The sequence below is a fragment of the Bombyx mori genome, chromosome 25 (genome assembly GCF_030269925.1).
Source record: "Bombyx mori chromosome 25, ASM3026992v2".
NCBI classification, from domain to species: Eukaryota; Metazoa; Arthropoda; class Insecta; order Lepidoptera; family Bombycidae; genus Bombyx; species Bombyx mori.
The window spans coordinates 12,991,562-13,008,254 of NC_085131.1; the positions used below are offsets into that span (position 1 = coordinate 12,991,562).

At 37.0% G+C, this 16,693-nt stretch overlaps 3 protein-coding genes across 4 annotated transcripts in view; 2 read left to right on the forward strand and 1 right to left on the reverse strand.

Annotated features, from left to right (window-relative positions):
- Window positions 1-3,832: 3,832 nt before the first annotated feature.
- Window positions 3,833-5,602, forward strand: LOC105841327 (uncharacterized). Its single transcript, XM_012688609.4, has 4 exons — window positions 3,833-4,028; window positions 4,112-4,372; window positions 4,476-4,803; window positions 5,215-5,602. Exons 1-4 carry the CDS (start codon window positions 4,020-4,022, stop codon window positions 5,343-5,345), a joined length of 729 nt encoding a protein of 242 aa, XP_012544063.1. The 5' UTR covers window positions 3,833-4,019; the 3' UTR covers window positions 5,346-5,602.
- On the reverse strand, window positions 5,602-7,345 carry LOC101744357 (putative nuclease HARBI1). The gene is made up of 4 exons (XM_038020452.2): window positions 7,270-7,345; window positions 6,238-6,360; window positions 5,957-6,113; window positions 5,602-5,879 (listed from the first exon to the last, which is right to left on the reverse strand). The coding sequence occupies exons 1-4, from the start codon at window positions 7,343-7,345 to the stop codon at window positions 5,627-5,629; spliced, it is 609 nt and encodes a 202-aa protein (XP_037876380.1). The 3' UTR covers window positions 5,602-5,626.
- Window positions 7,346-8,070: 725 nt separating this feature from the next.
- The window catches only part of LOC101744215 (neurexin 1), a 193,118-nt gene continuing 184,495 nt past the window's right edge, over window positions 8,071-16,693 (forward strand). Inside the window, exon 1 of one of the 2 annotated variants that reach the window (XM_012688613.4) lies at window positions 8,071-8,254. The gene's annotated coding sequence lies outside the window, so the exon portion shown is untranslated. The remainder of the gene's footprint in view (window positions 8,255-16,693) is intronic. The other variant, XM_012688612.4, reaches the window with a different exon arrangement.

The following is a 16,693-nucleotide window of genomic DNA, read 5'->3' on the forward strand; positions in this document are numbered from 1 at the left end:
TGAGTGGCGCATTTACGTTGTAGATGTCTATGGGCTCCAGTAACTACTTAACACCAGGTGGGCTGTGAGCTCGTCAACCCATCAAAGCAGTAAAAAAAAAAACCATACTACCTGGAGCCACTACCTTCATCCACAGTGCGTTTCCAGAGATCTTTTTTGCCACGTACCATCCGGCTATGGAATGAGCCCCCCCGCGGTGTTTCCCGAGCGCTATGACTCGTCCTTCTTCAAACGAGGCTTGTGGAGAGTACTCAATGGTAGGCAGCGGCTTGGCTCTGCCCCTAGCATTGCTGAAGTCCATAGGCGACGGTAAACACTCACCATTTAGTGAGCCGTATACTTGTCTGCCTACAAGGGCAATAAAAAAAAAAGATATGAAAATACGATTAGCCGAGATCATCTTATATATAAAATTCTCGTGTCACAATGTTAGTTACCATAATCCTCTGAAACTGTTTGACCAATTTTTATGAAATTTTATATGCATGTTCAGTAAGTCTGAGAATCGGCTACTATCTATTTTTCACACCCCTAAGTGATAAGGGTTATCCAGCCCTAGCATTTATTTTTTATTTTTGGTACAATATTTTTTTTTGTTATAGTGAGGCATTATGTGGTTGAATGAGGTTTTGTTATTTTTATATTTCCTCATCGTTCACAGCGCTACATGCCACTTTCACTTATTTGCCACTTCCCTATATACTTAAAATAAGTTATTATTTTTTTCTACACTAGAAATTCCCTAGAAATCTTATATAATATGGTAAAACAACGTTTGCCGGGTCAGCTAGTGACTATATAAAAAAATATGAAAAATAACGCATTGACGAGAAACACAACAAAAAAGAACTATCCACAGGGCTTTACTTCTATATCATTCCTTCACTGCTGAGGATCGCGACCACATGTGATATTCCTCCACCGTGTTCGATCATTAGTGGCATGGACCGGTACAGTAGACTACCACCAAGTGCTTCCCTTACTAGATCTGAGCATCTGGTTTACGGTGTGGTACGGTGTGGTAAAAGTATTAGGAAATCTAATTCTGAATTAATTAGAATCAGGGGAAAGGAGTAGTGTTTAGCATCTTTTGACAAAGGCAAGATCTTCCACCGAGCGAGTGAAATTGTTCACTAGACCGTCGGTTAGAATGTTATTGTTCGGAACTTGTATATGTGCAAACATATCTTGAAAATGTCGTTAGTGCGATTCAGGCATCTGTCAAATGTGTTCAGTTTTATGATAACTACCCACTACTACATTCTATTGTATAGCATCTGGATTCCCTTTCTAAGAGTTAAAAGAAACATAGATACAGTAGAAACTCGATTAACCGGACTAATTATTGTCGTTAGGCATTCGGATAATCGAATGTATGAAAAATTCGGGTTTTATGCTTATGTAGTACATAATGTTACATATGTGTTAATTAATTAAACAAATACATACATATTAACGAAAATTAATGTCTATTAAGAGATACATCCTACATATTTATTTGGAATTCTCAATTTAACTGTACTGGTTATTATATGCATTTTCCGGTAACGAGAAAAATATCTGTCTTGGGTGCGTTGAATGTGGAATTTATAATTTACTGTCTCCTGGAAGATGGCGGCGTTCACGTTGTGCAGTCGATGTGACTCTACACTTCAATGGAGATTGTCCCCAAGCTTGTTTACTCAACGAATAAAAACACAAACATTGCGATCACTTTTACTGGTGGTGGGACCTCTTGTGAGTCCGCGCGGGTAGGTACCACTTAACAACCAGGTGGGCTGTGAGCTCGCCCACACACCTAGGCAAAAAAAAAAACTCATTTTGAGAACTATAAATAACTTCACAACGCATTTAAGATATATTTTCGATTACAAATAAATATTAGCATAACTCACGTTGCATTTTACATCAGGTGGGCCGTTTATTGAGATATGAAATAAATCAAAAGGAACTAAGAGTGGGAAATGAAATTAAAATTTTAACTTATAAATTAAAATGAGACTATTAATGCGAAATTATCGTCTAAATGATTGCTTATGAATGATGAATCAATACTTCGTATCCCCTTATTAGATCAAAAGATTAATCATTCGATTTCTTGCTGCACTCCTCTGAGAGGGATTTTCTTCAAAAGAAAATCAACATTTTTACGGCGGCTTCACTTCCCGTTCCTCAAACTTTATACTACTCCATTTAATCATTTTGAACGTCATACATTGCGCGCTTTATATGAAATTTTAATTTAATCTTTGGTCGTAAAACAGTATTGAATGTCTCTTTTAGCGATAGACTTGAACATGCTTCGTTCATTGTGGGAGGTAACGCTGAACGTTACAAAGTGTGAGCCTTTTGTCTATGTTAAGGACCGGTTCCAATACTAAGATTATACGAGATTGAATAATTTCTTTTTTGAAAATTTATCAGATCAATCAGACCAATTTCTTCCTTTATAAATAGTGACTTCTTTCAGTAAATTGTAAGTAAATTTAAATGCTAGATTCAGTGCAACATTGCTGTATCAGCAATTTATCTTAGAATGCTTGGTATGTATGTTTTCTTTTGTTAGAGAGTGAACAAGTCAATAAAGTTGTGTGTGCGTTCAATATTTGTACTAAATATTATTGATTCGAACGAAAGGTGAGTAATGACTTTTTTTCGCGTGACAAAAGCGTATACAAAAAATTAAATCTGGAAGATAAGTATGATTTTTTGGATAAACAAGTAACTTTAATGTGTTTAGAAAGGACTCATATAAGAATATATTTTGTAATGTATTGAAAATCAAACATAACCAATTTTTTTTAGTCCTCAGTCGTCTATTTCTAATTTATTTGGTAATTATTGTAAGTAGAGTAACAGTAGTCTGCACGAGTAATTTCCACGATTCGTCCTACCTGTACTGCGGCACAGTCTGGTTGAAATGCTACAGAGATAAATTTATACAATTGTAATTGAGACTTCGACATATTCCTAAGTGACTGACGACTTTTCACGTTGCGATATTTCTTGACTGTGCTGTTTGAAACCTGGTTCATCATGAGCTTGTCTGCTTCATCATTATCATTATTCTGTCCTTCTCCCAGTCACCTGGATTCGGCGCAACATCTTTTCTTTTTCCATACTCCTCTATCATAAACCATTTCTTTGCTCACTCCCATCTCGTCTCATATCGTCGTTCATGATCATTTGTCTGCTTATATAGAGCAATAAAGAGGTTAGCGGCTGTACAAAGAATCCATATCGTCCTTACGGATCCATCAGATTCAATAACCTTTGCATTAGACACCTTTAGCTCTAACACTAGGAGTAGGGACCCCGGTAACTATACTCATCGAACTCGGCAAAGCGTTCGATGTGCAACCTAATCTAAACATCAACCTGCTGAGTTTCTGCTGCATAAAAAAAGAACCCATATCATAACTAGAATTACACCATCCCCCGATAAACTAGAACTCTTAATTAGATGTGACTAACGCTTGTCCTCCATTTAACGGCCGTTTTCAATAACCCGTCTGAGATTACGGATAGATAGCTATCTCCAATTATCAGCATGAGCGTATCTGTCCTTAGTTTGCGTTTCACAATCACGGATAAGTCCTATCTCTCTTTAACAAACAGTAGATAGCTTCTTCCCTCTCATCTATCCGAGCCTCTTGATACGTTTCGTTCTACTGCAAATACGAAATAACATTAGGTTAAAAACTCATATTATTTTATTCTTAATACTAACTTTAATTTAATTATCATATTGTAAACCATAACAAATTCATTTCTTATAATAAAAAGTAGGAAAAACATATGTAGATTTTTTTAAATTGGACTTGCCGTTGCTTTTATCCTAGTCGAAATTATGAAACGAAACGTCCGTTTGCAAATGAGCAGTGTTTCGTTTCTTTTGTTTGTTTCGTATTTCAATTTTCTTTGTTTAGTCGTGGTGATTTCCAACCTAAACGCTTAAAAATTTCGTTTAAAATCTTATTCTAAGTGTGTGTTTAATTAAGGAGCTATAGTAAAATAAAATGGAATCTGTAAGTATCTACATTTAATTTTGTTACATTGATATTAATTTATTTTACTTTGCGTCCAAGTTTTGAAAGAATTTTTTTTATAGTCAAGAAAGGCACCACCCATGACCAAAGATGAGACGATGCTCCTTGTAGATCTTGTGGCGGGGAATAATATTGTCAATAATAAGGCTACAAATGCCGCAAACAACAAATTGAAAGAACAGGCTTGGCAAACTCTAGCAAATCATTTTAATTCATCGATCACAAGTTTCCCACGAACTCCATCACAGCTTCGTTTAAAATGGGAAAACCTAAAGAAGTCTGCTCGCAAACGCTGCGCCGACATGAGAAACAAGCTTAATAAGGTTAGTGATATTAGTTGATAGTTTATTAATAACATTACATTACATAATGATTCAAGTTTTTTCTCTTCAGATGGTCGTATTTGAAATATGCTCTTTGTTACAGACTGGAGGCGGTAGAGATTGTTTTCCACCAGATGAAATTTTGGATAAAGTGGCTTCACTTTTGGGAAGCACATGTCAAGGTTTCTCTGTGGAGTTTGGTGGAGATGCTATACCGAGTGCTTCCCTTGAGAAAGATTCTAATTTGGTGATGATGGGTGAAAATATTAATGTTGAGGGAGTGGAAATAATAAATGGGGACAGAAATGGTGATGGCGATAGTGGTGGCAGTGTTGGTGAGGAGGTATTGAAGGAGGTACAAATTCTCGAGACACCTCCCCCAATAAAGAAATCATTTTTTTTTAATAAGGCTAGTGGAAGTGGCACTTTAGGTATGTATCTATTATGTATTATTGACATAGGCCTTTTTGAATCATCTCCATTAGTCACTAGAGTAAATCAAATCAAATCAAAAAAAAATTATTCGACATTAATGAAAGTACATACTTGTTGAACATCAAAAGAAAGGGCCTATTGAACTTGATTCCTGCCAGCTCACATTCATTGAAACAGTATAACAGCTTGCAGGTAAAAATGTGCTACATGTTTGTTAAAAAGTTCACTAAGCATGGCTGTTTGACTCTAGAGTAGCAAAATGAAGAACCATAGCTGTATGCTATAATTATCTAGCTTAGCCACTAATAGATTTTTTTTATTATCCTAAGCTATAAATAGTTATGCACTTGCATTATACGCATTGTTTTTAGGTTGGCATACTTGTAACATTTTTAACACTTTTACAGCGAAGCGCAAATACAAAATGGAAGAAGAAAAGTGCAAGGCTAGCATTCTCAGGGACAACGCCTTCACAGAATACCTAACAGCAAAAAAAAAAGAATGGACTTGGAAAATGCAGAAAAGGAGAACATTGTAACGAAACTGAAGTTAGATATAGACAATGCTAGATTAGAAAATTTAAAATTAAAACGAGAATTAAACTTAATAGAATAAGTAGGCAATAATTGTGTTAGAATTTTTTTTAGTTTTAAGTACAAATTCTTTTTTAGGTTTAAGTACAAATTTTTAATTAGGTTTAAGTACAAATTTTTAATTAGGTTTAAGTACAAATTCTTAATATCTTGTGCATGATTACTACTCTGTAATTTTCAGGTAAATAAAAAATAGTCAAAATATCTATTGAGTTTATTTTATATATTAAATTTGGAAGTAATTATTTATAAGTAATTGCCTTCCAGATGTACGTTCTGGAAAATTGTTATGAACAATTATATTGTTTTCGTGTATCATATCTGGGACTGAAATTTCTGGTTCCAAATCTTCTAAGTTCATATTCCTTGCGATATTGTGCAGCACTGCGGTTGCTATAATAACAGCTTGCATGTTTTCCAATTTTAGTCTGCCTTTTAATGACAATACAGGGAATCTTCTTTTCCAAACACCAATGCATCTGTGAAAATTTACATTCTTTTACTTATATGTTTTTACTATAAAGTATCACAAAATCTTTAACTTAATAAATCTTACCTTTCTATAGTATTTCTTGTTTTAATATGTGATTCATTATATAATTGTTCTGATTGGGTACGGGGGTTAATTAGTGGTGTTAAAAGATAGGGTTTGCAGGGATAGCCACTATCACCAAGCAACCAGCGATTTCCAAGTCCACCATGTTCACAATGATCTGTTGATATTTAGATAATTTATTATAGTAGTGTCATATTAACACCAAAATAAATCTAAATGTAATATATCTAATAAACACCCATAATGTAATAAATCTAATAAACACCCAAATAAGAAAATACCTTTTAAATCAGAATGGTTAAATATTGTTGCATCGTGAGTAGACCCAGGCCACCGAGCAACAACATTTTGAAAAATCAATAATGCATTGCATACAACTTGTACATTTATGGAAACATGTACAACTTGTACATTTTTTACTGGTGGTAGGACCTCTTGTGAGTCCGCACGGGTAGGTACCACCGCCCCGCCTATTTCTGCCGTGAAGCAGTAATGCGTTTCGGTTTGAAGGATGGGGCAGCCGTTGTGACTATACTGAGACCTTAGAACTATATCTCAAGGTGTGTGGCGCATTTATGTTGTAAATGTCTATGGGCTCCAGTAACCACTTAACTCCGGGTGGGCTGTGAGCTCGTCCACACATCTAAGCAATAAAAAAAAAAAAAAAAAAAAAAAAAAAAAAAACTCCTTTTCTGTTTCTAAATTCTTCTCCTATGTTTGAATCTGAAACACAAATGTAAAATGTGGAGATATTGGTGTGGATGTATGGAATAAGAATGAAAAGAATAACATACCTGGTGATTGTATTAATATATGAGTGCCATCTATAGCACCATGTACTCTAGGGAATCCAGCAATATTATAAAATTCCTGCTGTGTATGATTTTGTAACACAACAAAATTTGGATATAATTTTGCTATGGCTTTAGATACATTAGACACAATACGACTAGCAGATGCTATTGATACTCCAATAAAATCAGCAATAGACACCAGCATTGTACCCAATGCATAAAATCGTAGAGCCAGAAGTACCTGATGAAGAGGAGATATTCCATGATTTCTGTAAAATAGTAAAACTAGATTGAAACCTGATATCACATAAGTACAAATAAAAGTTAATGAGTACTTGTATGGTTAAAATTTATGTTACCTCTTTGACGTTACACTCAGATATGGTATTATTAAACTAGTCAATTCGTTCACTGCACCTTTGCTCAGCCTAAATCTATATGCAAATTCGTAATCATTTAACATATTCATGTAATTCAGACGTTCTTTATACTTCTTTAATCGTATGATATCGGCCTCACTATCACTATCTGCATCAAAATCCAACATCATTTCAAATAATTCTATATCACTATCATCACTGCTACAAGATGCCATTATGAAGAGATTGAAAAGAAATACAAATTAAATTGAAGCGATTTACTTTTAAAAGGTAAACATGTAACTGGCCGATTTTGACAGATAAGCGAATGCCCTTTCTAGAGGTAGCGTCGCCTATCGGAGAGTTACTTAAAACTCATATTGAAACGGAAGTAAGCACGATTTGTATGAGCGTTCTATCTTTACTAGGCTATCCGTCCTCCCGACGATGGATAGACAAATCCGATAGGAACTGCTATTCGTCGATAGGTTATTGGAACGCAAGTAAGGACAAAAGAATAGATTTGTCTATCTGTAGTAACCGAAACTAGGGATAGATAGGTTATTGAAAACGGCCGTTAGAGTGCATTTATATCCATTAGTGTGATTTAACACGCTCTCGCTCTGATTTTTTACTGGTGGTAGGACCTCTTGTGAGTCCGCACTAGTAGGTACCACCGCCCTGCCTGTTTCTGCTGTGAAGCAGTAATGCGTTTCGGTTTAAAGGGTAGGGCAGCCGTTGTAACTTATACTTGAGACCTTAGAACTTATATTTTAAGGTGGGTGGCGCATTTACGTTGTAGATGTCTATGGGCTCCAGTAACCCCTTAACACCAGGTGGGCTGTGAGCTCGTCCACCCACCTCAGCAATAAAAAAAAAACTCTTAAAATGTAGCGCATCAGTGCAACCGGTCTTTAAGCTTAGGGCGGTCGGCGCGCGCAGCCGTCCGCCATTTCTCTCTGCAGTCGGGCAAAGCGCGCTTCAGTCGCGCCGTGCACCCAACGTAAGTCAATTACATAACCGAAACACTTAATTAAAACTCTAAGCAAACTTGAAACCAAACTGTTACTAGCATTCGATTGTGATGTGTTAGTGAGTGTTACGTGTTGGCAGTGAAAAAAAACTAATGTTCGATGGCTTCCAATGTACGTATGTTTTATATATTCGCGTACCCACGCTACGGTACGCCGTAGTACACCGTAGCTACACACATTTATGTATAAGTTTGTGTAGAGTTGTGTATGTTCGATTTTGTGTATTGTTTGACGGCCATACATTTTTGTTGTGCTTATCGATTATTTTGTTGTTGTTGGATTGAATTTGGATGCATAATTAATTGGTTTCGATGTCATTATTTATGTAAAGCACCAAGTTATGTAGCGTGGTGCAACTGGAGTAATATTTGCTTTAAAAGCTACGATTGTATTTGAAATTCGAAAGAGCGTATATTAAAAGCACTGGGTTGTCAATAAATGTTTTTCCATCTACCTAAATTTTTCCTTATTTTTTAGCTAGAAAGTTATGCTAATTTTAAATTTATCACGACCATTAAAACACAACAAATTTTGAAAATCTGTTCAGTAGTTTTTCGTCATTCTTGCACACGCAAAGAAACCAAAAGTATAATTACCAAAATATTATAATCACTTTATTTTATTCTATGTCCAATAAACAGGTACATTATTGCCTAATTTTGAGATAGTTTACAATAAATAGACATATGTTTTAGAGTAATTCCTGTGTTAATTGAATAAAATAAAAACTTGAAAATAAACACGAGACTCAATCGTAGAAATGTTCTGATATTTTTAAACATTTTGTTCGATACGTATAATAAAACAGTAGAATCCTTTGCAGACGTAAACATTTAAGAAAAGTAACTAAATGGTTAATAGAACATGAACCATCTATTTTCAGAATTATTTCCTGTCTGTTTGTATGTTCGCGCGTATATTCCGTGTCAATGAACAGATTTTCATGTAATTTATACAGATAACAGACAGAGAGTAATCTTAAACAGAAACAATACTTATTTCATTAAAATCGGAACATGTGATAAAGTTAACTTCACTAGGCACTTAAAATAATTTTTTTTTACTTTCGTGCGTTTGGAATTTTGAAATTTTTTTTCTTGGTCTATTGAATAAGCTCTCGGCCCATCTAATATTAAATGGCTACCAGAGCTCATAGACATTAAAACGTCTATACTGTCAATACTGTCTCCTAAATTGAAATTTCAGGTCAAAATCTCAATAGTCTATATAAACGTGCCCTCTTACAAGACACCGTAGAAGCCTTACTAGTGTATAATATATTATTTTCGGGTTTGATTTTTATTAGACGATATTATTCCATAATCGTGGAAGTCATCACTAGTGGTTGGACCTCTTGTGAGTCCGCATGGGTAGGTACCACTACTCTGCCTATTTCTATCGTGAAGCAGTAATGCGTTTCGGTTTGAAGGGTGTGGCAGCCGTTGTAATTAAACTGAGACTCTAGAACTTAGATTTGAAGGTGGGTGGCGGCATTTCCGTTGTAGATGTCTATGGGCTCCGGTAATCGCTTTACACCAGGTGGGTCGTGAGTTCGTCCACCCACTTAAGCAATAAAAAAAAAGTTCTACATAAATATGTGTTAAGTAAGTATTTCATTACAAAAATTGGTACCCGTTTGCGAGATTCGAACACAGGCTCAGTTGCAGCGCTCGATAGGTGTACACCGGGCGTCTTATCTTTTAGGCCACGACGACTTTAAAAGTTACACGGCAAAAACTATTAGTAGTGCTCCGAGGAATTGTTTGAGATGATCCCATCATCTCGTTTTTACCATCGCACCGCCCGCCACCGGAGTAGAGTTCATCCATACTACAGTGCGTTTCCATAGATCTTTTTTGCCACGTACCATCCGGCTATGGATTGAGCTCCCCTCCACGGTGTTCCTCGAGCGCTATGACATGTCCTTCTTCAAACGAGGCTTGTGAAGACTAACTACTTAACGGTAGGCAGTGGCTTGGCTCTGCCCTTGACATTGCTGACGTCCGTGGGCGACGATAACTACTCACCATCAAATGGACCGTTTTGTGTGTCCACTTAAAATTACAATATAATATCCATATTTTGTAGGCGGTACATTAAACCAGACGTGGTTTTCTTATTGTGATATTAATTAGGTTCGAACATCGCTTATGACCAGGTGAGGTGAGTGAGGACTACAGCACTAAAAAAATGATGGCTGACACGATCGATACGAAGGGTTGATCGTTTTATGGCTTTGATATTAGTTAGATTTAGTCGAGAGCTTTATCGATATCATATCATATATCATATATCATCGCGAAATTACATTTTTTTCTTGCACTACTTTCAACTCACTTGAATATTATTAAGTCGATAGTTAAGGGCTCACCTGATGATGACCGGAGCCCGTTTATCCTTCATCTATCCCCAAATCACAAAGAGAATGCTATTGGGCCTTGAGGTAGATCGAAGTATTGATTGGATTTTCTAAAGGTTATTCCGACCTTCAAAAGCGTGACTGCATCGCAACGTTAATAAGCAGCAGGTTTATTGTACCTACCCGTGACGTCACAACACCTCCCAGCACCATCATGTGATAAGTCAATCGTTTTTGAAGGTTACTGACCCCGTCTGACCTATTCAGTAAATACATTCAAAGCGCCCACGATCTGTCTAGAGTAGAATCAGTAAATCAGATGAAATCAGGCCTATTGAAATATAAACCTCTCGAGAAAATTTACATGTCTGTAAGTTCTGATAGCCAATTAGTGTCATGTGGGTGGTCTAGAGCAATAATAAGGTCAATAGGTATAGGTTTTCAATACCTCGTATTTTTGTTGATTTGCCGCTGTAGTGGGGTCCGTGTCCGGCGGAGATGGGACGGTCGAGTAAACAATACTTAGTCCGAGTTATTTAACGTTCTCGATAGCGTAAAAGTTAACTCGAATTTGTATGCAGTTTGCACAGCGCTCCTAGCGGCAAATGTAGGCAAACATTTCAACTCCATACAAATTTGAGTAAACTTTTACGAACTTTTACGCTATCGAGAACTTTAAGAAACTCGCACTAAGCACACTGGTCTGCTTGAGTAACAAATCGTCCTGGAAAACGTTGGTAATACTAGTGTCTCATAATTTTTTTTACCAACATTGCCATGAAGCTGTTTCCAATTGTGCGCAATTACTCCCAATGAAACAATGGTTTCGTCTTGGCTAGATGCTATTACTGGTGGTAAGACCTCTTGTAAGTCTGCACGGGTAGGTACGACCATCCCGCCTATTTCTGCCGTGAAGCAGTAATGTGCTTCGGTTTGAAGGGTGGGGCATTCGTTGTAACTAACTATACTGAGACCTTAGAACTTATATCTCAAGGTGGGTGGCACATTTACGTTGTAGATGTATATGGGCTCCAGTAACCACTTGACACCAGGTGGGCTGTGAGCTCGTCCACCCATCCAAGCAATAAATTTAAAAAAAACTGCACATACTTCGGTTTATACGTTGGTCGTGAATATACCGTCAAGAGCACGTAAGTCCTTGAACGGGAGGTCACAAGCGGGGTCACAGACTGATCGAACTCAGTGCGAGTACGTATCAATGTTGCATTATATTTATCGGAACGCGGGAATGTCAAGGATTTGTTGAACCTTGGCTGTTGATGGAATCACAAACAATTTTTTTTTGTAACCTTCCCGGCCTCATACTAGGATTCCATAAGTTATGAGTACTCATAAACTGATATACATGCTTAATATACGTTTAAATATATATTGTTACGCCGGTAAGAGTAAAGCCATCTATCGCCGAATAGTCGAACGAATATCAAAGGATCTAGTAGCACCTAGAACGCTCGATAAGTACAACGCCATCTATTGTCAGATAGCGGAAACAATACTAGAGATGTGTGGAATATTCTCGATAATTCTAGGGATATGGTATCGACTATAAAAGCGTTGCAGGGATGGCACGCAGTCAGTCAGTAATCGGAATTACTCGAAGCGAAACAGCGAACGGATCACCTGAAGCGAAGCGGAAGAAGTGAATTGAGAGTTTTAAAGTGTTTGTTGAGTGTTTTAAGCGTTCTAAGTATTGGATACAGTTTTTAAGTTGTACTCCGGTAGAATTTTATTTATCCCGAGCCTAAAGTGCGAACAAATCTGTTCATCGCACGAATGTTTTCCCGATGTGAGAATCGAACCCACGACCCTCGGCGCGACAGTTAGGGCTTCTAGCTACTGCACCATCGAGTCAGTCGCACTGTTAGGTGCGCATTTGAAATTTTAACCCAATTCAATGACATTGTTATTGATATGTAACAGAGTAGACCGCGTCAACGAACAATGGAAACGAGCAGAGATGCGGGAAGGTTGTGAAAAACATACCCTAAAAATTTTAACTCCAAAGAATTCTATGCAAGCAATTCAATTCTTCTTCCTAGTCGTACACTCTTAATAGAGTGGTCGTGGTCATGCATCAGTCGTATCCTGCGATACCGAAGCATTCACGATGCGACGCCACATGACACGATGTTTCGCAGAGTGAGAGTAATCATTTATGTTGGAGTCAGTCAAACACTTTACTGGTGGTAGGGCCTCCTGTGAGTCCGCACAGGTAGGTACCACCACCCCGCTTATTTCTGCCTTGAAGCAGCACTGCGCTTCGGTTTGAAGGGTGGGGCAGCCGTTGTAACTATACTGAGACCTTAGAACTTATATCTCAAGGGGGGTGGCGCATTTGCGTTGTAGGTATCTATAGGCTCCAGTAACCACTTAACATCAGGTCGACTGTGAGCTCGTCCACCCATCTAAGCAATAAATAAAAAAAAAGATTTTATGAGGGCGGTCCATCGTGTTGGAGATCGTCCGCAAGATCCCTTGCCCTCGACTTTCCCTTGCACGCTCAATAGAGTCCTCATTACGAGTGATGTGCTCGAAAAAATTCAGGATTCGTATTTGAACTGTTCCAAAACAATCGATCAGTCCAAAACAATTCAATACTTACAATTTAATTCCAACAGTCCAAAACAATTCAATACTTATACTTAATATAGATTCGTCTTGCCTTAGATGGGTAGGCAAGATGACGGTTCACTTGCTTTCAAGCGTTTACTGAACATCAGAACATAAGTGCCATTAGCATGAGTACCCCGGTCGTAAGGGCTGTGGCCTGGAAATAGTGAGGCGACTATATCATAATCATTACATGCCGAAACATATTTAATACGTATTAACATGTTCTCTTTTGGGTCACTTCTATAGAGGTTGTTACCGCGATTATGACCTCAATAATCTATATATTAATACGTGAAGCAAAAACTTTGTATCCCTTTTTACGACAATTGCGCGGACGGAGGAGTATGAAATTTTCCACACTTATAGAGAATGTAGAGAAGAAGTGCACAATTGTAATATTTTTTTAAAATAATGCATAAAAGATACATTAAATCAATAAAGAAAACATTACACACACTACATACCATGTATTTGACGCACACACGCATGCATACTATTTATTGTCAAACTTTTGTTCTTGGCGTCTGTTGTCAAATTGAGAATAGATTAAATATTGTTTGTCTTTGTTAATATTTTTTATAGTGTGGTCTTGGCGAAATTTGTGATTATAGAAGTATAAAATACAATCATAATAGTGTACAAACTTACAATTCCAATGAATTATAGTCGAATTTCGACTAATGCGGGACCTCTAGTAAAAGATTAATACAAATAATGAAAACACCGTCTATTTTATAAGACGGTACATGTGTTTAGTCCTAAACACGTCATTACTGATCCTCCTGATCCATTAACGGTACTTTTGGGTACCTCAAGCAGCGGTTGCAAGCAGTTCACGAATGACTTCCATGATGATGGAATAACATCATGTAATCAAATATGGAACCCGTAAAAATATGATATGTGTAATTACTGATGGTGATAAAACCCATGATTGCTTTGCTGATGGGTTGGTGGTACCTATCCGTTTGTGCTCATAATACGTCCCACCACCCTAGAGTAACGACGGTATAATTTATTGTCTTTTAAGGCAGAATTGAACATTTTTACGATTTAATCTCGGTTTAATTTATACGTTTTACGATTTGAAACGCCTTGGATGTAAATTAGGAATTTTGTTTTTATACACCACAATATGGAAGTAATAATTTTGTAAAATTAAGAGGAAAATTTTTAAAGTCAATAAAACTTGGATTTTCAATTTATTTTAATGATATCGAGGGGTGAACGTTTATTTGATTTATGCGACATTTTTGCAACTATATAAGTATAGGAGAGCAATTTAAAGTTTAAAATTTGGAAGAAAATATCACAACAAAAAACTTATTCAGCTATGTCAATGGAGTAAACTGAATTGAAGTTCGATTACAGACACCGAATTGTTGACGCTAATAACAAATAAAAAAAGGGTGCGTGTACTTATGTACGCGCGTAAGAAGTTATACTTTATTTTTATTAAATTTATTTCTTTTTTTTTAATATTAAATAATTAATAATTAATATTTAACGATAATAATTTAATAATATTTAGTATGAATTATATTAAATAATAATTTTTTCATTTATATTACTAAAAAATGAATGCTAATAACACTTTTTTTTACGAGTGTACATGCGCGAAAGTTCATCTGCGGCTATATTCGGACTCGCCAAGTTACGTCGGTCGTATTGTAATGAGTGATTTAGTGGGCAACTTCATTTCTGTTAATTTTGTGTCACGGTGCGCGCGCATCGTAAAATTTCACTCTCATCAATTTTTCATAACGCGCCTAAAGAAGTATAACTTCAAAAAGGATCTTTAATTACAAAGATAACTGTCGCTTATACCAAATAGCCCCTCGATATGAATGTCCGTATGTTCAAGACTTTGAATTTAATCGATGATTATTTATATTTTAATACGAATTCAAATAACTGGCGGTAGGTCGTCTTGTGAGCTTGCACGGGTAGGCGCTCACAATCACATCACCCTATTTATGTCGCGAAATAGTATTGCGTTTCGGTTTGAAGGTTGGGAAAACTGTTCTGCTAATCAGACATGAGGTCTGAAGAGGGATAAATTAACTAGTACTGCGATGTCTCTGTGACGGTTTATTACTGGTGGTAGGACTTCTTGTGAGTCCGCACGGGTAGCTACCACCGCCCTGCCTATTTCTGCCGTGAAACAGCAATGCGTTTCGGTTTGAAGGGTGGGGTAGCCGTAGCGAGAAAACCACGTCTCAAGAAGGATAAATGAACTAGTTTTTTTTTTTTTTTTTTTTTTTTTTTATTGCTTAGATGGATGGACGAGCTCACAGCCCACCTGGTGTTAAGTGGTTACTGGAGCCCATAGACATCTACAACGTAAATGCGCCACCCACCTCGAGATATAAGTTCTAAGGTCTCAGTATAGTTACAACGGCTACCCCACCCTTCGAACCGAAACGCATTACTGCTTCACGGCGGAAATAGGCGGGGTGGTGGTACCTACCCGTGCGGACTCACAAGAGGTCCTACCACCAGTGATTACGCAAATTATAATTTTGCGGGTTTGGTTTTTATTACACGATGTTATTCCTTCACCGTGGAAGTCAATCGTGAACATTTGTTGAGTACGTATTTCATTAGAAAAATTGGTACCCGCCTGCGGGATTCGAACACCGTTGCATCGCTTCAACACGAATGCACCGGACGTCTTATCCTTTAGGCCACGACGACTTTTTTAAAATACAGTACAATGATATCTCTGTGGCGCCCGACAGGAGTATTGTTAATGTCATTACCCGCGATCTCGTATCCTATCTGATGGAACGACGATGCCTTGGTTGTTTTTGGAAGGCGTGACGTCACTGTCGCCATCATGGCGGTCGCTCGTCCTCCGCGAACAAACTAACTGTGAAACGTCACTAAAATATTTGTGGGTTGTTCGAATTTAACATTTAATAAAAAAAAGCTGTAGAAGTTATACTTTATTTTATTAAATTTATTTCTTTTTATTTATTTAAATTTTAATCAATTTGAAAAAAAATCGATTAAACAACATCCTCAAACACGCATATTGGACATCCCTTTTCTTGACATCGTATAAATTCGGTAATTCTCGGTAAGGTTCGGAAAGTTCACCTGCGGCTATATTTATACTCGCCAAGTTACGTCGGTCGTATTGTAATGAGCGATTTAGTGGGCAACTTCATTTCTGTTAATTTTGTGTCACGGTGACCGCACATCGTAAAATTTCACTCTCATCAATTTTTCATAACGCGCCTAAAGAAGTATAACTTCAAAAAACAACACTTCCAGTGACACAAATATGAACATTTAAATAATTGAACTATTTCTCATATTGTTCATTTCGCTTTGAGCTCTCGAGTTGAACTTTCCATTAGTCGACTTTTTTTTTGTCCCCACGAACCCAACGTTTCTAGAAAGCAGCCGAAGCTTCTCGAACGATCCGTTTTGAGAAACAAAACATGGCTTTAACTATAATTTTAGATTCAACAGTTCCATAAACGATTAGTTTGGGAAATTCTATGCATACCCAAATGACGACGGTGCTTTACGAAGTACCGAAGAGGTCG